Source organism: Pyrus communis, chromosome 4 (genome assembly GCF_041283825.1).
Source record: "Pyrus communis isolate YQ-2024b chromosome 4, ASM4128382v1, whole genome shotgun sequence".
NCBI lineage: Eukaryota > Viridiplantae > Streptophyta > Magnoliopsida > Rosales > Rosaceae > Pyrus > Pyrus communis.
Window position 1 is genome coordinate 13,981,579 of NC_142568.1, and position 26,716 is coordinate 14,008,294.

At 37.9% G+C, this 26,716-nt stretch overlaps 3 protein-coding genes across 3 annotated transcripts; 2 read left to right on the forward strand and 1 right to left on the reverse strand.

Annotated features, from left to right (window-relative positions):
• Positions 1 to 1,036: 1,036 nt before the first annotated feature.
• On the forward strand, positions 1,037 to 5,086 carry LOC137723591 (uncharacterized). The gene is made up of 8 exons (XM_088692541.1): positions 1,037 to 1,391; positions 2,037 to 2,525; positions 3,269 to 3,434; positions 3,615 to 3,912; positions 4,038 to 4,110; positions 4,180 to 4,270; positions 4,399 to 4,478; positions 4,654 to 5,086. Exons 1-8 carry the CDS (start codon positions 1,314 to 1,316, stop codon positions 4,906 to 4,908), a joined length of 1,530 nt encoding a protein of 509 aa, XP_088548667.1. The 5' UTR covers positions 1,037 to 1,313; the 3' UTR covers positions 4,909 to 5,086.
• Positions 5,087 to 5,181: 95 nt separating this feature from the next.
• LOC137722522 (uncharacterized) lies at positions 5,182 to 10,466 on the reverse strand. The gene is made up of 11 exons (XM_068461544.2): positions 9,883 to 10,466; positions 9,100 to 9,414; positions 8,901 to 9,009; positions 8,566 to 8,659; positions 7,721 to 7,808; positions 7,532 to 7,615; positions 6,861 to 6,957; positions 6,666 to 6,753; positions 6,390 to 6,495; positions 6,193 to 6,285; positions 5,182 to 5,919 (listed from the first exon to the last, which is right to left on the reverse strand). The coding sequence occupies exons 1-11, from the start codon at positions 10,048 to 10,050 to the stop codon at positions 5,524 to 5,526; spliced, it is 1,638 nt and encodes a 545-aa protein (XP_068317645.2). The 5' UTR covers positions 10,051 to 10,466; the 3' UTR covers positions 5,182 to 5,523.
• A 13,997-nt stretch (positions 10,467 to 24,463) lies between these two features.
• LOC137721760 (fasciclin-like arabinogalactan protein 11) lies at positions 24,464 to 25,484 on the forward strand. The gene has a single exon (XM_068460781.2). The coding sequence runs from the start codon at positions 24,635 to 24,637 to the stop codon at positions 25,358 to 25,360; it is 726 nt and encodes a 241-aa protein (XP_068316882.2). The 5' UTR covers positions 24,464 to 24,634; the 3' UTR covers positions 25,361 to 25,484.
• Positions 25,485 to 26,716: the final 1,232 nt, after the last annotated feature.

The following is a 26,716-nucleotide window of genomic DNA, read 5'->3' on the forward strand; positions in this document are numbered from 1 at the left end:
TACATTATCATTTTACACAATGATCTGATAATATTCTTCTTCACTTATAAGTAAAAGGTCTTAAGTTCAATTCTTTTACAAGGAAAATTCGAACCAATTATTAGCCCCCCACTAAAATTAAGGAAGGAAAGAGTGCATAATAATTTCTTAATTTTTACTTAAAGATCATCTTTACAAACATTTATTAAAATCAAACATCGTTTAGTCATTTATAATATAAAACAAAATAACAATATAAATATTAAGTAACATATTTAGGATAAACTTTCATTTATATGGATACTATTCGCAATGATGAGATATATATCTATTTGGAAAAATTAGGTTCCCATCCCTATTTTTCCTACTTCATTAATTAAAACCTTTTTCATTTTCAATTTTTTATCAAAGTCCTTAGATTTTAATAAATGCCATTAATTATTTCAATAATAAAATATTTTTTATTTCTAAATATATTCATTTAGTGTTAGAAATGTTACATTTGTTATATTTATATTCATGGCTAAATTTTTTATCATATATTTTTATTTTTTAGTTTGTATCCATTTTTAATTTGCAATCCTTTTTTTTTTTAATTTGTACAAATTTTCTTTTCAATTTTAATTTGTACCCAAATATTAATTCCTTTTTGTGCCCATATTTTTTAAACTTTTATTTGTATTTGTATCTATATTTTTTAATTTATTTGTACCCATTTTTAATTTTGCTAAATGTACCCATGCTAAATATGTATTTATTTTATCTTTTAAAATATTTCAACAGTTAACTTTTAAAATATGTTAGTAATTTTGTGGGTACATTAAATATTACTCTAAATTTGATTTTTAAGTATTTATTATATTTAAAAATATTATTTGAATTTGTTTAAATTTCATAATCTGTGGGACCTTAAATGCATAAATGCATGAATTTTATGCATGAATTAAATATCTTAAATGAAGCTAAGAACCTCGATCAAAATATTTAAACAAATAAGATTTTAGTCTAACAATTAAGTTAATTAGGGATATGAATCAAAATGACCCATTCCATTTCCATAACGGGAATGCAAAGGATTGTCCAAATTTGTCACCGCAAACTTGCAAAGCCATAACATGCCAAAACGCTAAAACCCTTTTAATGCTTGACGACGCCGAACGAGCCTTCCTATCCCCCTCCCTTGCAGGAACTGCGGGCCCTTGAATTGCTTGAGACTCAGTCTGAGGAGAGAGACTCTCAGCTGCCTCTCTCTCTGCTTTTTTCAGCTCCTCTGCCCCTTCCCTCCACTGGGTTTTAGTGTTTTTTGCAGAACCTGTAGCAGTAGCTTTTGAGCTATGGCGACTGAAGATGAAAGCATCGTTAAAAATGGTGGCAACATTTTCACCAACGAAGCTGAGCCTTCAGCCCACATGGTACCCCATTTTTTTTTGAAAATTCTTTGGTGGATTGTTCTTATATATTTGTTTCCTGCTTTCCGTTTTCCCCACTTGTTGCTTCAATCCGTTTAAGACTTTATCAGATATTTGTTTGTGAATTGTGAAATTTCTAAGTTCGTATGAGTTTTCTTCCTTAATTTCTTGTTCTTTTTTACTTAAACTGGGTTAATGCATGATTAAACTGCCGATTATTGTACTTTCAATCTTAAGTTGGTATCTGTATAACTATGAAATTCAAGTTGTAAGCATCCAAATCCTTTTAGAACTAGTCAGGGTTTACACTGTTATTGTTTTCGTGTTATATTTCTGTGTGTTTTTCTTAATTTTTTGGGTAAAAAGAACTTGCCTTTCTGTTTGTTTTCAAAATTCCGTGTTTTCATGATGTTCTTAACGAAGAACAATTCATATGCTTTTGCTCTATTGTAATTTCTGACATCTATGCCAGAGAAGATATATTGACTCGTGCGAGTTCTTCGCTATTCATTTCTCATCTTGTTGTGCATCATAGACATGATTGTCTGAGATTGTTGTATAACTAGTAGTTGATCCGGTAAAGACAGTGTGTTTAGAATGCATATTTTTCTGATCCTGAATAATCTTTCTTTTGTTATTCTCTCACAGGGTGGAGATTCCACTGAGATAATTGAAGAAGCTCCTCCTGACCATCCATGGAGACAACAGAACCTTGTGTTACAGATACCTCCAAGAACTCTTGAGGATGCCAAAGAAGATTTTGTAAGCATAAACATGCCCCCAACGCCGAGTCCCACTCCCAAAAGAGTAGACTTCTCCCCATTACCCAGCCCCATTGTAGCCAAGATTAGTGGTTCCCCAGGTCCCTCATCATCAAAAACTAAATCAACCACAAAAAGAAGCCTCCTTCCAAAACTAAGTTTCAAACATCGGAACACTACTTCGGAGATTCAGAAGGCCGCCGCTTTAGCACTAGGAGGCTTACCTGCAGGGACACGTGAGAAGCCTACAATTCCAAGGGCCTGGTCCCTTACAAAGCTTTTAACTCCCAGAACGAAAAATACATCATCCTTGCCTGTAACTCCAACTGCTCACTCAAATCCAGAGTCTATGCATGGCAGGAACACAACTGATCTGGTGAGTACCGTTTTGTTGAGAAGAATTCAAGTTGACCATAATTTATGGAAATTTTATAATAACAAAGAATCGTAAATAGAATTTGAAGTCTCATGCTTTTCATATGTATAAATTTATTGAATCTGTGTAAGTTTTCCTATATTTTGGCAATTCTGCTTGCTTGCTAATCTTCGACAGTTTTCTGTTAGAAGAAAACTAAGGTATGTTTATAGTCGGTTTCCTCAACATCGTATGTTCTAGTGGTGGTGCACCGCCCTTGTGATGGGTTCCCTGACTTTCCCCCTTAATTTCTTGTACTGCTTCCACTGAAAATATCAATGGGACCAAAAGACAACCTTTTCGCCTTCTCTTGATGACTTAGAGAATAAATGAAGTGGGTGTTAATCACAATCGATTAGCAGCTTAAGTTGTCCATCGGTGCACCACAAAGAATTTTTTTTAGCGGAGGCTAAACATTGGTTCCTATTCTTTCCTCTATCAAGTTGAGTTCCTACAGTGGGTTGCAATACCCTTTCATTTTATGATGTTCCAAAAGTTTGTTTCTTTTAAAATTACTTCCATAAGGTGCTTTTCTTAGAACTTTCATCAGATCAGCACTTTAAGCCTTGAGCTCTGCATCCTGAGATGGCATCTGAGTGCGTCTACTTGTTGCACGCATTTTATAAGGAACGAGTATTTCTAGCATGGTTATTTTGTCTCAATTAGCCCTCACAGATATGTTTACATGATTCTCTGCTTTGCAGAAAGCAGAGGCCCAACAACCTATTCACCGTTCACTTTCAGTCCCTGCAATTAATAAAGATGGAAGTATATGTATAGGCAGTGTCATTCGTGTAATTCCAACCACGCCACGAGTGGCTGAAGGGACTGTCACGACAACATCAAGCACATCCCCTGTAAATGACACTGGTAAGTCCTGCTTCTAATTGTCTCTGTCCATATCGACAAAAACCATTCCTATTCCTTTACAAATGCACCTGAGTGCCATGATATACCAATTGTCCGTGTTTTCAGATTGTAACTACCTTTGATCCTGCTTTTGTAACTTGTGATAACCAACCTATGGCTTATCTTAGTCTTGCGGTTCAGGTGGAAGCAATGATCGTGGTGAAGATATTGCTGAAGAAGAAGCTGTTTGTCGAATTTGCTTAGTTGAGCTGGGTGAAGACGCTGACACCCTCAAGATGGAATGCAGATGTAAAGGCGACCTTGCTCTTGCCCACCAAGAATGTGCTGTAAAATGGTTCAGCATTAAAGGTAATAAAAAATGTGATGTGTGCGGAGAAGAGGTTCAGAACCTACCGGTCACCCTTCTACGAATTCAAAATTTTCAGGCCGTTAATTTTCGAGCAAGTAGAGCACAGCAGGCTGAGGCTACTCAATATAGGCAAGTGACAATTTTCAACTGTTGCAATGCTCGGGAGCAGAAATTTCTGCACTTGCTGTGTCTTTATTGTGTTCGATACCACCTCCTAGGATGGTATAACTAATAATGCATGCAAATTTTGTCAGGGTTTGGCAGGATGTTCCCATCCTTGTCATAGTCAGCATGCTTGCTTACTTCTGTTTTCTTGAGCAGCTTCTGGTACGTCATTCAACTTCGTTATGCTTTTCTTTCTTAGCCTTTCAAATTCTAATTAAATCACATGGACAGGTGGGGAAAATGGGATCGGGTGCAATTGCTCTTTCTCTTCCTTTTTCCTGCATTTTGGGTCTTCTGGCATCCATGACATCGAGCACGATGGGTAAGCTAACTTTGAAATACTTTGTCATGCAATAGTTTGCGTTGCATGGATTCAGTGATTTTGCTTCCAGTATAAAAAATAGAATTCAATGATCGTTCTGTTTTACTGACTGAGAAATTTGTGCTCAGTGAGAAGAAGATATGTCTGGATTTATGCAACTATTCAGTTCGTACTGGTGGTTCTCGCGTCACATCTACTTTATTCATTGGTAAGAGTTACTCCTGTAATCAAGTAGCGGGTAGGGTTTTTCAAAATTTTGGCTACAAATGCTTAGAACAAAAAAACGCCGATCAAAATAGTGAGGGACGTGCGAATGCGCTTCTTGAATATGCTTGTTCCCCTTGTTGGTAACAATGTCTTAAATTTTCTTGTTCGGTCCACAGATTCACATCCAGGCAGTTCTGGCTCTTCTCCTCGCCACCTTTGCAGGATTTGGAGTTACAATGTGTGGAAATTCTATTATTGTCGAGGCTTTGGGATGGAGGGAAAGATGGCGTTCTCAGGAGTCAAATCGACAGCGTGGTTCTCAGGAGGTGGCGCAGCCGAATCAATCACCCCAGAATACACGACATACACAGACGGATCCCCAACAGCGGGAAAATGAACTCGAACGAGCAGAAGTTACTCATGGCAGCTGACTTCTCTACCTTAGCATGCACGAATGCCACCGCGGCGTACTAAAGGAAAGTCTGGCTGTAAACTGATACGAAATATAGCACATGTTAAGCGTTGTACATAAACTGTTTGTACATATAGTTTGGCCTTGAGAGCCACATTGTTCGGCTCATCCTTCGTTATGGTTTTGCGAAAAAATTATCAGAACGTCTTGCTCTGTTCTTCGTAGACTTTAAGAATGCATTACGTGCTGAAAAGTAGACTTTCGCTCCGTTGCACTGATGAGATGAAACATATTTCAAGGGAGCAAACATCGTATAATTCGTGTAGGTCAGCAAATATATTCTAGCAAAAAGCCGCTTCGTAATTACAAATGGGGGTTTTCTCCCTCCCAACCTCTTACTGCCTTCAATGACATTTTTGTCTATACAATAGAAACAGTTGGTCGCATCGCAACGCCAATCAGATTATGCTCACGAAAGTGCTTTTTTGTCTGCAAAACCAACTGGACAAGAAGAGAAAAATTGCTACACAGGAAAATAGGTAAAAACTGTAACTCGATGGGAAAAATTATCGAAAAAAGAAAAAAAGAAAAAAAAAAAGAGAAACTTGTGTTGCCTTGTCTGACGACAGTCTGGTCATTGCTTGTAACCCGAACTGCCAACCTTGACTGAGGACAAAGGCTTTTCCTTCGAGCTGGTACTTAATTCGGACAAGTTGTTTGATTGGGTTTCTGAAACCCCAGGTCTCACCCAAACTTTTATATGCCCGTCTCGGCAGACAGTAAGAACGGATTCTTGGGTAAACATCACGCCAGAGAGGGGTTCAGTGTGTACCCGGTGAGCAACCAGCGGTGATAATTTTGGAACATCTCGCAAGCTTGGAGCAGGCTGCAGAGTACCTACTGGAAGTGCATTGTCCCAATGAGATGACTGGCTTCCAGCACTATATGTGGGGGAGCCGCCAGGAGGACATCGCCGCAATGGCACCACAATCTCATCCATTTCCAGGTCCCACAGAAGCAACTGTGTGTCCTGTGCTCAAACGAAAAGTGTAAGCTGAAAAACTAACAAGATTAATCAAAGATCATCAATTCTCACAAATTCATTTTCAGCTCAGACTATCTTTCTTTTCAAATAAACTTAAGCCTTGTATCTTGAGTTTTAGGACGATGAGAAAGGCAGTGACCTATAAAAGTTTACAGAAAAGGATTACAACTAATCAAACTACGGCATTTTTTTTACATGAGATATTTGATTATGTAAATACACAAATTTTGACGCATCCAACAATTATTTTTCTGATACCTGACCGACAGAGCCAAACCGGTACATGACAGTCTCCCCCATACCATCTGAATTTGGTGACGACCAATACGAATCAAACGCCACTCCACTAACCTGCCAACATCATCCAGTAAGAACTTAGTAAACAAGTCACAATCAGGTAATATAACAAGCGCAATGCTATTTAAAAAAAAAAAAAAAAAAAAAAAAACGCTAACCCAAGAGTTGTGCCCCTCTCCCCATGCTACAACTTTCCGATCTTCCATGCTCCAAACTTGAACTAGATCATCTTCACCTCCTGTCAGTATGTATTTTCCATCCATACTGTTCCAATTTCAATCAATCATACTATCCTCTCAAAAGTATAATAATATCTTTATGCAAAAAAGGCCAAATAAAAAAGAAGTTCAAAATTCACTGGTCATTTACAAGATCAGAACAATATTATAAAAACTAGCAGCAAGCTTCAATAGAAAACCAGTAAAGATGCACACCTCCAAGTGCAACATAAAAGGGCCCCATAGTAACTTTTGCCACCACATATAAGTTGCTGTTTTGAGTAGTCAAAAACACGTAGATAACCTGCATTCAGTAATTAAATTTAGCTCATATTTAACCTAATGCATAAAAGGATCCTTGAACCAGGGGAAAAAAAGAGCAATTGCACGGTGCAAACAATGACATTATACCATCTCTTCCAACAGTCGCTAAATAGGACCCATCAGTCGAGAAAGCAATACTATTTACTGAACCTTGGCAGATATGCCATCTGGCAGTTGGGTTACTCTGCACACACATAACAGGAAGTCAGCAGGAAAATGGTAGTTGGAAAAGGAAATAGAAATTCCGCTTTTCAGATATACGTTTCCCCCTTATAACTATCTGACGTTTATCAGTCATATGTTGATGCAACGCAGCCTTCGGTAAATAACCACAATTATATTCCAGTACAATGGACATGAACCTGTAAGATCTCAAACAGAACTTACCTGTAAGATCTCAAACAGAACTTAATTAACCGATAGATTTTGTTTGGACAACTTAACATTTGAGAACATTGTAGGTTAAAGTAGCCTAGCAAATGAAGACCGAGTTTCACTAGTCTCCAACAGTGCCTGTAGTAGACTAGGAATCTACACTGTCAATTAATAACCAAACTACAGCACCCAAAAAAATTTATATCTCAGAATATGATACAAACTTTGTTATCAAAAGGTCAACATGGTGTCTATTAACTGTCAGAAGTCTTAAATTCACCATATTGACATAGCAGCTGCATGTTGAGCCTTATCTAAATTATAGAAAAACTTTCACAGCCACTTTTAGAAGAAATAGGAACATGGGGAACACAACTCAATACCTTATTATAACGTGCATGCGAAACTGAAAATTGAGCTGGATCTTTGATAACAGGGAATGAGGAATCGCCTGCCCCATCTTTGCTCTAGAAAGAAATAAAGATAAATAAAAATCAAATCAAATTACCTAATATACATGGAAAAAAAAAGTAAAGTTAGCGAAAAGTATTTTTCCGATAATAGAGGCTTGCCTTTTCATATACATACAGATTCCCATCGGCATAAGCGACAACAAAAGCACCGTCACCACCAGGAACCCATGCAATACTAGTACAACGGCTGTTGAAAACAGGTATTAATCAAGCTACTCCACAAAAGTGTCCAAAAAAAAAAAAAAAAAAAATCAAAGAGTCACCATGCTCTCAAATGATACCCATTGAGGAAATGACACACAAGCAAAAAATCAGTATAAATGCATCATAGTCCAAGTTACAGGGACTAAATTCACCAGTTCAGTTAGACCCAAATCATAGGATACGGGGATGTTAGCTAATATTTTATAAACGAAAGATCCAAAATTTACAATAAGGCATCAAAACGGCCTCAGCCAAGCATCTACTAAAACATTCTTGAAACCAAAAGATCCAGACTCTACATTGGACTACTGAAAATGGCCGGTGTGAGAGAACAAGAATCAGTCCTTGCAAGAGTGATGAAACAAGACAGTACGCACCAACTTCCAGCCATGTGTAGAGAGAAAATTATACTGGTCAATGTGAAGCCTAAACCAGAAATAGACTAAGATCCACAGCCACTTAGAGTGTTCTATTTTCCTTTTTCGATCGTTAAGCTACCTTCTAAACTCTACAGAAGCCAACTTAAAAATTCAAATATACCAACCCATACTGCATCAATGAACAAATTGTAGAGTAGTTCTTCAGCTTGTTCTAAGCCATTCAACATTACAAAAACAACCATTACTTTCGAACCTCCTATAAAGAAAGCATTTAATGATTTAATCTACTTCTAGTTTCAAGCTGTCTTTGAAAAATATAAGCTAAAAATGAGTAAAAATATGAGACAATCCTATTCTTACCTGTTACTAACAGAGCCATCTTTGTTATAATGCTGAGCACCTACAAGCTTCTTTCCAACATCCTGCAATTGCTGTCTCAGTGACAGTGAGTAGACTACAAAAATAAACATACAACCATTCAAAATATTTTAACTTCATACAAAATAAAATTAAAAGACACACCCACCCCATTTTACTTCTCACACACCCCTTGATAATTTCTATCAGTTGATCTTCTTCAATTCAACCGATCCGACGGCCGAAAATTAAAAAGGTGTGTGAGAAGTAAAATGGGGTGTGTGGATATCACAACCCTTAAAAAGATTGTGATTTCAAATGCAAGCAAACATTTGTACCATCACCGCAACTCAACCCAATAATCAAATCATGACCATCCTTCGCATCTTGATCAAATGCATGGCAGACAGGGTTTGAATTACTGAAATGTATAGACTTTATTGGATCCTACATGCACAAGAAACCAATCATAAACCAATCCCAGCTCCTAATCTACAAAAGCAACTCCTAAACCTACAAAAGAAAATCCTAAAATACCTTGTCTTGAGAATTCAAATCACTGATGAAGATCGCATCCCCCACATTGAAGATCAAATAATTCCCTTTCCCATCAAAATTCGAAGTAGAAGTCGAAGTACTCGAACTGGAAGCCACCAAAGACCCAACTCTACTACTCGCACTGACACTCTTACCTCCTCCATTCCCTGCAACAAAGCTAAGCGCCCGGGTCCCATTACCACCACCCAACAACCTTGCTGCAGCTGAACGTACGCCACCTCCAGTGCTGAAGCTTGAAGATGGCGTGGTCGGGGTTGATGGAGCAGGTTTATCCTTAAGATTTGCCAATGTTGCCTGATAATCAACAACCCAGAAAGCTTTTAACTTACATATCACGAATCGGAAATGAAGAAAATACTTGCAGAGTAACTGAACTGAACTATAAACTATTTACAGGTATAAGTTAGTTGAATTCATCCAAAACTGCACTAAAAAAAATTAAACTTTACGAAAATGTCAAAGTAGGATTAATTAGTTCGAATACTGGGTCTTGAAGCACCTCATATTTCCAGCATTAACATTTCTTTCAACAATTAACCTAAAAAATTACACACTCCAAACAAATCCCAGAAAATTAAATTCCAATCTTCAATTTTCTAGCACATGAGTCATAAATATTGATAAAACCCCTAAACAATCGCCATTACCAAAAACAGAAAAGGCCACAGCTTTACAAAAAAAAACCCCAAAAATTGCTACTCGAAAAGGAAAAATTCCCAATAAGGGCAACGAAAGAAATTAATGGCGGAAAATTCAGTGCACCTGAGTGACGGTTTTGCCATGGGGGTAGTGAAGGAGCCCCGAAGGATGCGTCTTCTCGTACTGAAGCTTGTACTTTCCCTCAGGGGTTTTGAAATAGGTCTTGAGACCCGGCGACTGAGCGTTGCTAGACGACGCCGTTTGCATCATACCGTTGGCCGTACTAATCATGGTGTCGTCGTTGTCGATTAGAATATGCCTGGGAGCATACGATCATGACCCCTCCTAGGGTTTGGAATGCTTCAACTTTTTGGTTCTTCTGGGTTCGAAATCGATAGGAGAGACGTGGGTTTTGCTCCGTTTTTGCGTTATCGTGCTCTCGCGGGGGCTTCAATGGCTTCCAGATCAAATGGCTTGGACCGTCTGGTTTGCGGCTTTTTTTTTTTTTCCTCTTTGCGGCTTATGTGACAAGTGTTTGTTGGTAAGTTTTCAAGGATGGAGATTAAACATTGTGCTACCAGTCAATGGAGTGGACGGCTAGGATCCGAGTATTTTTTGTTTTTTTTTTTCGGAGGGTAATGTAACTTCGGATGGTGAGAGTTTTGACGAAGCAGCAAATAAAGGGCGGAGATTGGATTTGATGATTCGAACTGCGGGAAGAGGTTGGTTTTGTTTGCATTTGGGGGCTTTCCTTGTTGAAAAAACAAAATTGGGACTTCAAACAATGTATTAAATTTGAAAGTGTTGTAAAATTGACGGTGTGTACAGTGGAATAAATAAAATAAGATACAAAATTTACAAGGTTCCTCTACAGCTGGTATGACTGGAGTATGTCCTCGGAGCAGCAGTGATGCCTTCATTATAATTTAGAAGAATAGGAGTACAAAATAACTCTCTGTTATCTCATCTCCTCTTCCTCTCTTTTCTCTCTTCCTCTTTTGTGAACTTATATTTTTTGATGTTGTGTGGAGTTTGTATTTATATAGAAAATAGGAGTCATATGTGGCAAGCTTCGGCAAACAGTGGAAGGGCCCATTATTTAATTCTTTGAGTTGACATCCCTTGTTCTACAACGCTCCCCCTTGAATGGCCATAAGTCTTTGATTGACTCGTTAAAATCTTGATCTGTTTTTGAATGCTCCCCCTGATGAGTAGTACCATATATGTTGCGCTTGTTGACTTTCCAAATGCTTGTTCTTGAGTTGGGATGAAGGGCCTTCTGCTAGACTTTATCCAAATGTCTAAATTTACTTCATTTATTTGGAGCTAAATTTGATTCAAGGGTGGTGGACACTTGATCTTGAATCAGACGTGTGATTTCTTTAAGGGCCTTGGGACTTGTTCTCGAATGAAATGGGACCACGAGCAGCTCCACGTAACAAGTGATATTCGGCTCCGTCGGAGATGAATCGACACGTGTTTTATTGTGCTTGTCTCCACATGCTTCAATGTATCATTTTCACTTGCCTTATATGTTCCCCTCGCAGAAGTGGTATTTTCCCTAGTTTTCCCATATGCAAGTGTGACATCTTCTCTTGCAGTATTTGTCCCCTAATGCAGGAGTGCAAATCAACCTTTGCATTTGAATGGTCCTTCAGAACATCACTTCTCATCAACTCATCATGCTTGGCTGCTTCAGTGTAAATAGCCAACATCATATCAACAATTGAAAATGAGTACTCGAGAGCAATGCAAGGTAAGCAACCATGCAAAGATTCTGGGCAATCAGTTCTAGATCGGGAGATTGATTCCATATGGCGACTGATTGCTCTCTTTCTCCTTATCCTGCAGGTGAGAACAAGGACAAGGGAAATGACAGGAAGATTGCATGATATGAGATACTTTTGCTTTCGTCCCTGATGATATGAGATACTCTTGCTATGGTGTGACTTGTTTGAAGAGGTATTCTCAGAGAGGAATAAAACTGAGTATTTCGAGATGCTTTGTTGAAGATACATTCTCGAAGATGAGGAAAAGTTAGGAATTCTTACAAGTCTGCCTTGTTATGGAGACGGAGGTCGACATATATAGAGATTTCCCAATAGCAAGTAGTGGTGTTGTACTTTTACTCTTGTCAGCAACTGTGGTGTAATTAGAATAGTAAGATTTACGCATTTTCAACTTTGTCAGAAATCTTTGACAAAGTTGCACATGATATCTAAAAAGCTGAGATTGCGTCTGAGAAATGTTAATGAACTTTGATCCAGGAAATCCGGTTTTTGAAATTCGGAGAACGGTGCTTTTTTGAACTTCGAACAAGTGGCTCTGTTGCCTCTTCTTTTTATAGAGGCATCAATTGTGCTCAAAATGTATGCTCGGAAAATTGCTGCATGTAGAATTTTTCCCTTGCACTTTTGAGATTTTATCTGACCTTATTTTTCCTTCATCATTTCTAAAAATGGCTTGCTCATCTAACCTTTGTTTAGATTTGAGTCTCGGGAGGGATACCGACGAGTCGCGTCAGGATAATATATGGCACCCATCTTTCTCATCTTCTAATGGCCCTCTTACAGCTGGAGACTCTGTGATGAGGAATAACATAACCGTTACAGTGGTAACTAGGAATCTTCTCACTCCAAAGGATAATAGAATCATTTCAAAACGGTCTGATTAGTCGGCCGTTCAAGACTCTTTGGCTCTTAACGTTCAGTGTGTTGGCTCTGTTTCTAATATGGGCTAACGCCTAATTGCTCAAACTTACCAATTTGAATCCTTGATGGCCGAGGTGCAATAATTACTTGACCAGTTGCAAGAATCCGAAAGTCGGATTTAAAGTGATCACCAGAGGTTTGTTGCTAGATTCTGAAAGTAAAGTAACTGATGCCTTCCCCTCTTGGTCTTTCACCAAGTACTGGAGGGTCGCATGATCAATCTTCAGTGCCTTCTTCTTCTGGGGTACTGCCGAGTACTGAGGCTTCACATGAGCAACCTTTATGAAGGCTCCATCTTGTTTGTTTGTTTTAACTCATGTGTATGCACATACCTGTAATTTCTCAGAGATATCAATGGATAAGCTTTATTTCATTCAATGTATTGTGCCAAATACAATAAAGCATATACTTCACTAAGATATGGTACTTCTGGACCAAATATCAATTTATCTTTACCTTCACGAAGATAAATGATCATTCTTAGTGCATACATCATCTGAGTATTCAACTCATAATCTTCAATCCATATGATTCTTTAATATCATAAACATCATAGATAATATTCGTTTTGGCATATTGCTCGATTTGCAGTTCAAGACAATATTCCTTTCAACACTTTATAATCTTTCTAGACTCTTCAAGAGTCCCAATCTAATGTCATCGACTCTTGCAAGAGATTTTAGTATGTTGCAACAATATCATAGTGATAGTACTTGTAACATCCCACATCGTCCAGGGGAGTGGATCCTGTAAACCTTATATGTATATTCTCATCTCTACCTAGCACGAGGCCTTTTGGGAGCTTACTGGCTTCGGGTTATATCGGAACTCCGAAGTTAAGCGAGTTTGCGCGAGAGCAATCTTAGGATGGGTGATCCATTGGGAAGTTCTCGTGTAAGTTCCCAGAAATAAAATCGTGAGGGCATGGTCGGGGCCCAAAACGGACAATATCGTGCTACAGTGGAGTCGAGCTCGGGATGTGACAGTACTCACTAAGGCAATTTATACTATCTATTGGTATTAAGTACATATTTTATGCTTTACCCCTACAGGGCTTTCTTCATGCAATTTGAATCCTTTAGGGATTTTCTACACTTTATGACACGTTTTCCTTTGAATTTTATACAGAACAACTTGCTTCCATGTATACTTGAGGGATTTACTTGTTGAGATATGATGTGGGCGACATATAACCCTTTGTATATAATTCTCCATTCATATGAACTTGTTTACAAGAGTATAATTTCAGGCATCACTGAGTAACTTGTGTCATATCATGCGACTGTATTTCACTATATTACAAATGCCCATATGTAACCTCCTTGGTTCAAAATCTTTTGGTTATAATACAACATCTTTTGGCCATTTGTATTATATACATGTATATAGGTTCATTTTTTTACGTTCTTACAAAATTGTAATGGAATTGCCTTTCTCCATTTTTTGGTCAATAATCTTTCCTTTCGTCGACCGAAAAGAATGAGACTCAATATCAACACAGCTCATTGATGAATTTAGTAGCTACTTGTAAAAACCAAAATTACCATTGGTTATTATCAATCTGTGGTCCCATATTCTCAAGTGCATGCGCATGCATAAAAACTTTTCATTTCTTTTGGATATCCATTGCCTCTTCAAAGGCATTACACTATCTCTTGCAGGATAGTCATAATTTTAGAGAATGCAAATCATAACCTCTTGTTGAGCGTTATAGAGCTTAGATTGTAATCTTCACTCCTGGGAGTTGAGTCATTGGAACCTATATTTCTACCATGCTTCATGCACGAGACACCAACATTCCCATATCCGTGGATTGTCCTTTCTGGGACGTGTATCCATGCGGTGATTGTCATGAAACAGTTATGCTTCAAGAATGCAATAGCTCAGTAGTGTCATATTCTTCTTCTTTCGAATAACTGAACCTTTTGAGTTTAAGGGTATGTTACGCTTCAGGTATGCAATAGATAAATCATTTGCTGCCTCATTATATTGTTTAATAGGGACATCAATTCTTGTAGGCACATTTGAAGCAAGTATATATGATTTCAGTCATTTCGTTGCATCATTAAAAGCATCTGGCATTTGATTGACACATCATTCAATTATTCTTACTTCATTTTCATATTGATTGCTTCGTGAATCAAAATAAGACAAATTCTCTTCGTTCTTCTGGAACGATATTTTCTCATCATTCTTCTGGAACGATATTTTCTCATTGTTCTTCTGGAATGGTGTTATTTTCTCTCTCTAACGGCGAGAAAATTGTCTTATCAAAATGATAGTCCACAAACCACGCAATAAACATATCCCCAGTCAAGGGTTTGAAATATTGAATGATAGATAATGAATCAAATCTAACATAAATTCCTAGTTTGTGATGATGCCCCATTTTAGTATATTGTGGCAGTGCAATAGGCACACAGATAACACAACCAAAGACTCGTAAATGTGTAATGTTTGGCTTGTGCACAAACACGAGTTGTACTGAAAAGTATTGATGGTTAGCAACAGGTCTCAACCTAATTAATATTGCATCATGTAAAATGACATGTCCCTATGTAGAAACTTGACAATTTCATTTTCATAAGCAGAGCGCGGGTAATCAATTTCATCCACTTAATAAATACTTCTGCTAAACCATTTTGAGTATGGATATAAGGAACTTCTGGTGTAGACTGAGACTCTTTTGGCCTTTATTACAGTTAAGTTGAGGCCCTACGACACTTCAAACTTATGGTACTCATCAAGGAACTTCATGTCCTGATCTTAAAGATCAAAGGACTTCATGCCCGATCCTTTCGCATGGTGAAACTTCAGGTCCAACATGATGAGGATCAAGAAACTGCAGGTTCTGATCTGATCAAGGAACTTCAAGTCCTATATATACTCATCGTAACAAAAGATAAGTACAATAAATAAATTGAAGCAATAGGCGGTAATTCCAGCCATAGTAGATAAATTGCATTTAAGTAAATAAAGCTTGTGACAAGGGCTTTAATTCAGCACCATTTACATAAATCAAAACTTAAAGCAGTACGCGGTAAAACCATCCATAATAAATAAATTGCTTTAAAGTAAATAGAACTTGTGACAAAGGCTTTAATTCAGCACCATTTACATAAATAAAAAATTAAAGCAGTAAGCGGTAAAACCATCCATAATAAATAAATTACTTTAAAGTAAATAGAACTTGTGAAAGGGTTTTAAAGTAACACCATTCACATAAATAACAATAACATGAAATAAATAAATAAATATATATATATATATATATATATATATATTTCTTTCCACATGGTGCCGTGCACCATCAGAAGCCTTTATATTTGTTTTTATTTTTCTTCTTTAGTCGGCACCCTTTTCCAATTTTTTTTTATTTTATTTTTACCAAATGGTGCCATGCACCATTCAAATTCCTTTATATTATTATTATCATATTTTTCTTAGGGTGCAACCAAAACCACACATTTTCCATATATTTTTTTCCTTTTTTTTTTTTACATGGTGCCTCACTATTCCATAATCCCCCCCCCCTTTTTTTTTTTTTCCTTCCTTCTCTGTCTCTGCCAGTCTTGATCCCAGGGCTAGTAGGGTTGTTGTGGAGGTCGCCCAAGTTCAATTTAATTAAAAGGCTACCAAAGACTGGCTTTGTTCTTGCATGACCCAGAGAATATGGTATCGCGAAGCAAGAACCTCCATACAAAGACATAGATGACATCGAGGTTGATGGAGGCACAAGAGAGGGAGGCCTGTGTGGAGTCAGTCCTGCCATCACCATCTCAGACAACTGAGGATTCATAGGAGTCCTCGAGATCCGTTGAAAACAACGTGATCTAGGTTTCTAAGTTTGATGAGATTCTTCTGGATCTCTGGAAACCAGTTGTCAAGTATGAGTTTTCTCATCTCTTGACGAATGCAGGTCGTTGTAAATTTCAATTCTCACCGGAATTTGGTGGGGCATTTCTGGCGCGGTTGGAGAGACAGAAAATTGACATAACTTTTATTCTGTGAGATTTTAGCTGATGGAGGTGAGAGGTAGATAGTGCTTCATCAGATTTATGGCGTTGTGCTTTCCACTAACATGAGAGTTTCTCGTGCTGATAAAGTGTTGTAAAATCGACGGTGTGTGCAGTGGAATACTAGGAGTACAAAATAACTCTCTCTGTTATCTCCTCTCCTCTTCCTCTCTTTTCTCTCTTCCTCTTCTGTGAACTTATATTTTTTGATGTTGTGTGGAGTTTGTATTTATATAGAAAATAGGAGTTGTATGAGGCAAGCTTTGGCAAACAATGGAAGGGTCCATTATTTAATTCTTTGAGTGGACATCCACTGTTCTACAACAGAAAGAGACTTATACAATTTTCATTTGTACTTGAGATTCCAATTTCAAATCACATTTCTTTGATATATCTTGTAGAAGAGTAATGCTAGGGAAATCAAAATTTTTAAACCAAATGATGTGTCACCAATAAAAAAAAAAAAAACACACTAATTGACACTTAATTAATAATTCAATCATCTACAACCACATCATTTAGTTTGCAAATTTGATTTAAAAAATTTGATTTACTTAGCATTACTCCTTGTAGAAAAACAATCAATTCAACTCATAGTCATATCATAATACTAAAATTATAGTTCTGAGCGTCTTAGTATATGAGTTTCTTATTTTATTTAAAAAAAATTTGTAATCATTTCTAGTTTTATCTTTAATTTGATCAATACAATGAAAAAGCCAACTTGTTAGCTTCTTAATCTTGAAAGAAATCACAACTTCAAATTGACGACTTCTTAATAAAGAATTCGATGAGTAGAGGGGATTATTGACAAAAAAATACAACAATGTGAGAAACAATTTCTTTTGTCACTTATATTTCTCTTCACATATAAGTGATAGGTCTTAGGTAGCAAATTCGAACCACATTATTTATAACCTATTGCTAGGCTTAGTCCACTCTTCTACCCCTTTAATGTAGATTCTATCGCCTTTTAAAAAAAAAAAACAATTCTTTTTTAATAAGTAAGAATATTAAACAAGAAATGCAAGTGTGATGCAAGTGTGACCGTTTTTTAAGGGAGTTTAATATTGTCACTCTATTTTGAAATTTACTTTAAGTTTACATCACTTGTTGTAAATTTTTCAAAAACTACGAATGAATTTTTCGAATGATTCTAGTATTATTTTATATTTAATGATTAAAGTTTCGGAAAAGAATGAGCCTTAGAATTAGGGGTGTGCTATTCACACGCTTTTTTTTTACTTCTCACACATCTTTCGTTAATTTTTGTCATTTGATCGTCTTCAATTTATCTGATCCGATGATCGAAAATTAAAAGAATGCGTGAGAAGTAAAACATGTGTGGATATCACACCCCCATAATTATTGTTAGAAGAAAGGGAAATATTAGGACCATTGAAGAAGCGGATGCAGGTGCAGTTGCATAATGCATAGATGCCATGACTGTCACATCCTGGCCCGGGTCCCCACCACATCCTAGGCTCGACTTCACCGTAGCACAATATTGTCCGTTTTGGGCCCTGACCATGCCCTCACGGTTTTGCTTTTGGGAACTCACACTAGAACTTCCCAGTGGGTCACCCATCATGGGATTGCTCTCACGTGAACTCGCTTAACTTCGAAGTTCCTATGGAACCTGAAGCCAGTGAGCTCCCAAAAGGCCTCGTGCTCGGTAGAGATGTGACTATACATATAAGGCTTAGGATCCACTCTTCTGGGTGATGTGGGATGTTACAATCCACCCCCTTAGGGGCCCGACATCCTCGTCGGCACACTTCCGGCCAGAGATTGGCTCTGATACCAAATTGTCACATCTCGGCCTAGCCCCCACCATATCTCAAGCTCGACTCCACTGTAGCACGATATTGTCTGCTTTGGGCCCCGACCACGCCCTCACGGTTTACCTTCTGAGAACTCACACTAGAACTTCCCAGTGGGTCACCCATCCTGAGATTGCTCTCGCGCAAACTCGCTTAACTTCGAAGTTCCTAAAAGCCTTGTGCCTCGAAGCTAGTGAGCTCCCAAAAGGCCTCGTGCTAGGTCGAGATGGGAATATACATATAAGGCTTACATGATCCACTCCCCTAGGCGATGTGGGATGTTACAATGGCCTTTTTGGGTCTTGGAAGTAAATAAAGATCAAAGTTGAGGTTCACAAGTCACCAAATGGAGAGATTTTAGTGAACAAGTCCCCAATTCGGATATCTAAGTGGACATTGAAATTAAGGCGTATGACGGACACCTAGAAGGTAACGAAGTCATGTTATAAAAATGATGGGCAAAATTGTGAATAAATTAAAACCGGAGCCTAAAACTAATTTAAACTAAGGGCGAGAGTGCAAAAAGCAGGATGTACCCTTATTACAATGTATGTGAATTAAAAATTAAAAATTCCTACATTATTGGAGTGCATGTCAGAGCTGCCCAAGATTCCTCGCTTGCAACAGAAATCTAGCTACTAAATCCTTGAGGGTGCAAAACAAAAAGTGTGAGTGGACAAAAATAAGAGTATAATGAAACCTTTGTTTTTTTCTCAGCATAATAATCCCTCGCTGTAAAAACCCATATAGTTTCCAAAAATCTTCGCCGTAAAAACCCATAAAGTTTCAAAAAATATACTACTTATAAGTATTAAATTCAAGTAGCATATAAAACAATTATTTCCTAGTATATATTATACCACAATAGCTCAGCAGTATAAATATGCTTTGCTCATATCATACTATGTAATAGTATGAAAATCGAAATATTCAAATGTACGGTAAACCACAGCATCTCAACAATATAAAATAATATGCTTGTCACAATTATGCAGACACATAAGTCCATGCAAAAAGTAGTTACATGGAACAAGTGGGTGTAATAATTTGCGCTCAAGTACTACATGCACGTGAAGTTACATTTAAGTGCATCACGTACGAGTTCTAGTTGCCTAATAAAAATCAGTACAGGTTGACACCTACAATGAACCCATAGTGAGTGTAACAGTGCGATGTGAACATGTACGTGAAACTAATCTGCCCGGACAAGTACTATAGAAACCAATATAAATGATGAGTAGATAAAAATATGTATGATCATGCCATCATAATTTCATAAATCTCAACATCTTCAAATAATACTTATTAGGGTGTTTATCACAAATGGCCCCTGAAATTGACCTTCACCATCAAGATGGTCCCAGAAATTGAAAATCAATCAATGTAGTCCTTGAAAATAGGTGTCTTAAATCAATATGGTCATTCCGTCACAATTATGTTAAAATTTCTGTTAAGTGCTGATGTGGCACATAAATGGGCTATACAAGATTTACGAGTTTGTATCATAAATAGTCCCTGAAATTGACTCACACCATCAAGATGGTCCCTAAAATTGAAAATCGATTAATGTAATCCTTGAAAATAGGTGCTACCAAAATTCTGTAAAAAAATTTGTTATGTGTGGATGTGGGTTTAATAATTGATTAAAAAAAGTTGTCTAAAAACCTTTTTGCACAATGAATTTTTTTTTTATTATAGTAGGATGTACTCTGAAGAGAGATCCATCCCATAAATTCTCCAAGGCACAAGGCTTAACGAAGGCCTAAAAGGGGTATGTAAATAGTTTTCAACCAACAATAGACGCACCTCGGTTATAACCTCATTATCTCAAGGCAGACCTTGTCATTCTTTGAGTCATAAGTGTGACAGCCCGTTCTGGATTTTCGAACCGTAGGGGTGAAATGATGATTTTGCCCCTAGTATGTTTGTTTCGTTGTGTGGTTGTTTTGAGTTTTGGTTGGCTAGTTTTGGACCACACACACTTTCCCACATCCCCTCACCCTTTCCCCTGTCCTGCATCCCTGTCCTGATTTTTCTCTCTCTCTCTCTCTCCCTTTCCTATCCTCTATGTACGGACACACCCAAAAACCATCCAAACCTTCACAGATCGAGGAAACAAATTACATATTCGTGCTCGTGAGGTCCGTAGGAGTTCAACCATACCCATTCCAGGTAAGGATACTTTCATTTTCACGTCGAACTAGGGATACCCCGATTTGGTCACTGTTCATGCACATATTAATTCTTGTGTTTTTGGGAATTTCAAGCTTGTAGGAAGCTTGGTGATGTCCTTAGGAGGCACGGGGTGGTTCGTTTGAAGGTTTTGGACGTCGAGATCGTGAGTTACAAGGTTGGCCGGAGTTGGTGGTGTTTTCCCGGCGAGATTCCGTGGATTTTAGTGCTTGAAAGTGGTATGGATTTGTTCCTCTCATTGTAAGCTTCATTTTGGTACCAATTTTGTGAAATTTGGTTGAAAAACGAAGAAGTTACAAGGTTTTGAAAATTTCCCGGTTTTCTGGCGCCGGAGAAGACGACGGAATATTCCGTCAGTTTGGACGGAATAATCCTAACGGCGTTAACGAAATCCGTTAAAGTTAACGGAATATTCCTGACTGCGTTAACTGACGCCGTCAGTGTGCCAGGCACGTGCATGCGCGTGGCCGGCGCGTGCGGCGGTGGAAAATTTTTCTAAAAATATGGGGATGTTCCTGAGGTTGAGTAGATCACGTTGGTGTATTCATACACCCCATTTGAGCATTGTATGAGAAGTTATTTCGTGATGTTGGTTATGTGCTTTAAAATTAACGTTTTTATAGTTGTTTCGCATATAGGTGAGACCTATCCCGAGGACAAGCGCAGTCACTCGAGTAAAGGGGGTTACGACCCTTCTACATACCATTGAGTGGGCTTTTTGTTTTCCGTATCGAAAATGAATTGAAACATTTATACATTTTATGCCATGCATTATGTTTGCCGTTTATTTACGCATTATTAGTAGCCTATATGTATATATGTTTGGTGCTGCGGACGCACAGGTAAGTGCCAGGTGAGTATGGCTTATGCTTATATTCAGTAGTGGTTTGAGATTGCATAGAGAGCTCATAACCTGCACCCCCGGTTCACGTGATGTTCACCTCCCGCACCACACGCTCATCTTGGGTCCAAGTTAGGTGCACAGTCCTGTCGTACAGACCACTTTAGGTGGTTCCGGCTCGTAGGTGACCCGTGATTATTCGCCCAACCTTCACGTGATCGTAGCACTTGAGCGTATTTATATTACACCCAGTCCTGTCGTACAGACCACTTTAGGTGGTTCCGACTCTTGTGCAGGTATAGTTAGTGAGATGGAGATTTGAGCTCTAGATTTAGCCGTACAGATCACGTTAGGTGACTCCGGCTGACAGATTACATGGCATTGATTGACATTACCTGAGCACTTGCATTTTACTTTGAGGCTTTTGGCATGGCATATTTCTGAGCATGACTTATATATATATATATATATATATGTATACTCTATTTTTCTGGGAAGTATACAGGTTTTACGGCGAGGGGTTAGAACTTTGTTTATGAAATGGTTTTCGAAAAGCTTTGTTTTTGCCCACTCACACTTTTTGTTTTGCGCCCCTTGAGGTTTCTAGTTGGCTAGCACTTTGGTGGCTTACCAGAGGATTTCCCCGGCATATCTGATAGATTATTATCAGTGTAGGACCACCTTTAGGTGTGTTTTTGTAGCGTTATTTCTTCCGGACTGCATTAGGTCTTCGAGCTCTGAACTTTGTTTTTTTTTCACACTTACGCTTGCACATGTATATTCGTACCTTGTGTAGCTGGTTTTTATTTATTCGTACTTTTATTATTATTTATTAGCTTCCGCACTGTGCACATGGTTACGTCACTTCCACGTGACGGCCAACATGCCCTGATCTCGGTCGGGGTGTGTCAATAAGACCACTAGGGAAGCACCGAACAAGCTCTCCAAGATTAAGGTTGTGAGAATGTTGATTGCCTAAATGTTAACGGTGATGTCCTAGAAGTTGTTGCAAATCAGCCAAGCCATCACCAAAGGTGATATCGATCCAGGTTCAATTCAGTGAAGGGAGTCGAAGTGTGTAAAGAAGAGTGTATTTTTTTAGAGAATAGACAGCGAATGAGATAGAGGAATGTGGATTGGGATTGGAGGTGATTACAGAACTTGGTTTTTGGGTTCACAACTTTTTATTAACTATTAAATTATAAACATATTTGTAATTTTAAAATTAGACTTATGCAATCCATTTATGTGTCATATCAGCACATAATAGAATTTTTAACAAAATTATGACGGAATGACTATATTGATTTGGGACACTTACTTGCAAGACTAAATTGATCAATTTTCAATTTTTAGGGACCATTTTGATGTCGCAGGTCAATTTTAGGGACCATTTTGATATCACAGGTCAATTTCAAGGACCATTTGTGAGAAAAAAAGATTATGGGACCCATTTATGTGCCACATTAGCACTTAATGAAATTTTTAATAGAATTGTGATAGAATGACCATATTGATTTGCAGCACATATTTTCATGGACTACATTGATTGATTTTCTATTTCAAGGTGGTGATGGTCAATTTCAGGGACCATTTATGATAAAAACCCTACTTATAATCACAAGAAAAACATGGCATGATGTAAAAGCATTCGTCAAAGTGAATCAATGAAACTATATATGTAATATAAGATCAAAAACAAAGCCCATCCACTCACTGATATGTAGTCGGGTTGTAGCCCATCCAATCACTATACTAATCATTAAACTACCCAAAATATGTAAATACTAAGGAAAAGACTCAAAAATCTCCTTATTTGCTCAAAACGAGGGTTGAAAGTGTTAAAAACATGGCTCACGTGCCGCCACGTGCTAGCCACGCATTATCATGCGCCTGTTAGGAATATTTTGTCAAAATTAGCGGTGTTACCTAATTCCTGTTACGAATATTCCATCAAACTTAGCAGAATATTTTGTCTTCTTCTCCTGCGAGCTAGTCGCGGTTCCGCCGTCGTCCTTTGTGTTCCTGGATTTTGGGTATTTCAACCGAGAATTTTCCAAAAATAAATAAGTGTTCAAAACTCATCCATTTAATTTGAACGTCAAACACAAGAATTTCTCCTAGAATTAGTCGTCTAACAATGTACTTCACATGGATCTTGCGATCTATTTGGGCCAATTTCGAAAAGAAACAAGAAGTAACAAGAGACAGAGAGAGAGCAATTTTTCATTACCAAAAAACATGATGGAAAAAGGATTGATAGGCTTTTTGGATTATGACTTTTGGGCATTGCCTAGATAGGATTGGCCCAATTTCTTCTAAAACTTGAAGAAAGTTGGATTTCTAGCCCACTAGTTGATACAATAATACATTAACATCACATTTGGAATTAACGGACCCATTGGTGGTTATTGGATCTATTCTTTTGAAATGAGAAAGATGTAAAATTAGATTAAATGGTTGAAATTGCCTGCTCAACTGTTTTTCATTTGTTTGCTTAAAAATTTTACAAATGCTAAACATGAAAAGTAGTTAGTAGTTGGAGTTCGAAATTCTAGATTTTCACCTTTTTAGATTGTTAATTAAAGCTTCACATGTTATTTGACTCAAGATTAATGCACTCATAATAATTCATAATCAAATTCTAGATTTGAAGTGCTATTATTGATATTTTAATATAATGATCATACACTATTTAAAAACAAGAAAATAAAAAATAACCGTTAACTATTTTTTAGAGCGTAATAATAATTTCCGAGATTTACTATTATTGTCAACATTGATTTGTTTGTGGTAGTGACAGTTCCCCTTCCTTTTTTGAATGCCATATCAATTTCAAGGGTCACCAAGAATCAAAGAATGGCAGAAATTGGTCCCATCCTAACTGCTTATAATAAAAATACTTGAACTGCAAGCTTTCTTGTTTAAAGTTGCACCAAACAAAAGCAAAAGAACCCCATCATTCTCACTCACTTATATCCCCACTCCCTTCAATCACATATCCAGCTATTTTCCTCCCCTACCAAGCAAAATCTCTCTCTCTCTCTCTCTCTCTCTTCCCCCATATTTCACTATTCCTCTTATTTGCCAAGTAAACGGTGCACATTTTGTTAAGATGGCATTGTCTAGCCACCTTAAAACCACTCCCTTTCACCTAATTCTCCACTCTCATTTACTCACACTTTCAAAATATATACCCTCTCCCCTCCCCAGCTTATACACCAAAACCAAATCACAAACATTTAAAAAAAAAAAAAAAAATTCACCAAAAAAAGAGGAAGAAGGAAAAAGATGGCACCCCACTCTTTCTTCGTTTTGCTAGTCTTCTTCCTCTATTCATTTTCATCCAATATTTCAGCTCAGTCTCCGGCAGCAGCCCCCGCCCCATCTGCCACCAACGTGACTGCTGTCCTTGAGAAGGCCGGCCAATTCACCACTTTGATCAAGCTCCTCAAGTCCACCAAAATGGACGACCAAATCAACACCCAACTCAGCACCTCAAACCAAGGGATCACCATCTTTGCACCAACTGACAACGCCTTCTCCAGCCTCAAAGCCGGCACGCTAAACTCGATTTCCGAGCAGCAGAAGCTGCAGCTGGTGCAGTTCCATATCCTGCCATCTTTCTACTCTGCTGCACAATTCCAAACCGTGTCCAACCCTCTGCACACGCAAGCTGGGAACAGCCCGTTGAATGTGACAACGTCAGGGAACCTAGTGAACATAACAACAGGAGTGGTGAATGCAACCGTGGCTAATACCATTTTTACTGACAGTCAGCTGGCTGTGTATGAGGTCGACCAGGTGCTCCTTCCTTTGAGCATTTTTGGCCCTGCAGCACCCGCTCCTGCGCCATCTAAGTCCGAAACAAAAGTTAAAGGTGCTGATTCACCTTCAGGGTCCTCGGATCGCGGCAGCACTGCTGATTCTTCTACTGCAATGGGGCTGGAACAGCATGGGATTGCAGAAGCAGCATCGGTGGGGATCATAGCAATTCTTGCAGCACTTTCGTTGTGATTTTCGAGTTGAATTGCTGTGATCGTCTCAACTTTTTGTTTTGTTTTGTTTTCTGCCTTTGATGCTAAGAATTTTGTAACCTTGTTATGTTTTGGAATTAATTAGACATTGTTCTTTGGAATAACCCCTTCGTTTCAACACTGATACAACTTATGCGGTAAAACTGTTATAACTTGAAAGTGCATTCCCAGCTTCACGACAAGAAAAATCCAAGCTGGTGAATTTGATGCATAAGCATAACTTAAGAGTCAAATATCAATCGATTTTTGTGCAATATGAAACTTCAAAACCACTTTGCTTTCAAGCACATAGTTAAAACCTTTAAGCACGTAGTGAAATAAAAAGCATAGGGAGCAATTTTTCAGTGTGACCATCAGACAATTGAAATTAGACGTGTGGGCACACGAGAAAAAACAAGATTAAGAATGAGGATATACAAGGTAAATTATTTCAGTGTGACCATCAGACAATTGAAATTAGACGTGTGGGCACACGAGAAAGAACAAGATTAAGAATGAGGATATACAAGGTAAATTAGGAGTAGATGAAATTGAAAATAAAGTGAGAGAAAATTGGTTAAGGTGGTTTAGACATGTGAAAGAAAGACCTACAACTCCGATTAGAAGATGCGATTACAAGACAAAGGCTCAAGGCCAAAGGGATAAAGAAAGACTTAGGAAGACTTGAAAAGAGACTCTAAGAAAAGACTGAGACTACTTAGATCTAATGGAAGACATGGTACAAAGCCGAGCGCAATGACATTTTAGGATTCATATACCTGACCCCACTTAGTAGAATAAGATTTTGTTGTTATTGTTGTTGACCATCAGACAATCATGTTGGAGAGGCCGAGGAAAAGGATTTCGATCATTTGAGGTCTCCAGCCAAGGAGACACGGTGGTCAGAGCAAACAGACAGAATACACAACTTCATATTGGTTGCATAGAAGCAAATGCAATTCCTATCGCGCACACAATACAATAGCTAATGTAATTTGTATTTGAGCTTTAAATTTGGTTGGTTTTATGAATCCTAAAACATTATTGTGCTCGGTTTTACGTCAAGTTTTTCGTTAGCTCCAAGTACTTTATGTCTTTTCTTAAAGTATCTTTTCAAGTCTTCCTATACCTTTTATGCTTTGGGCATGTCTTTCATAATCGTATCTTTTAACCAGAATACCTATAGGTCTTCGGTTCACGTGTTTAAACCACCTTAATCAATTTTCTCCCATCTATCTTCAATTGTGACCACTCCTACTTTCCCTTAGATACATCTTTCTTAATCTTGTCCTTTCTCATGTGATCACACATCCAACGAAGTATTCTTATCTCCATTACACTCATTTTTGTAGGTGTT

What these genes read in the sequence shown, in the direction of transcription:
- LOC137721760 (XM_068460781.2), top strand. Translation starts at nt 24,635, where the DNA reads ATGGCACCCCACTCTTTCTTCGTTTTGCTAGTCTTCTTCCTCTATTCA.
- LOC137723591 (XM_088692541.1), top strand. Translation starts at nt 1,314, where the DNA reads ATGGCGACTGAAGATGAAAGCATCGTTAAAAATGGTGGCAACATTTTC. An exon ending in CTGAGCCTTCAGCCCACATG is followed by an intron (nt 1,392 to 2,036) that starts GTACCCCATTTT and finishes ATTCTCTCACAG; the next exon opens with GGTGGAGATTCCACTGAGAT. An exon ending in GCAGGAACACAACTGATCTG is followed by an intron (nt 2,526 to 3,268) that starts GTGAGTACCGTT and finishes TCTGCTTTGCAG; the next exon opens with AAAGCAGAGGCCCAACAACC.
- LOC137722522 (XM_068461544.2), bottom strand. Translation starts at nt 10,050, where the DNA reads ATGATTAGTACGGCCAACGGTATGATGCAAACGGCGTCGTCTAGCAAC. An exon ending in TGGGTTGAGTTGCGGTGATG is followed by an intron (nt 8,660 to 8,900) that starts GTACAAATGTTT and finishes TTATTTTTGTAG; the next exon opens with TCTACTCACTGTCACTGAGA. An exon ending in CTTTTATGTTGCACTTGGAG is followed by an intron (nt 6,496 to 6,665) that starts GTGTGCATCTTT and finishes AAATTGGAACAG; the next exon opens with TATGGATGGAAAATACATAC.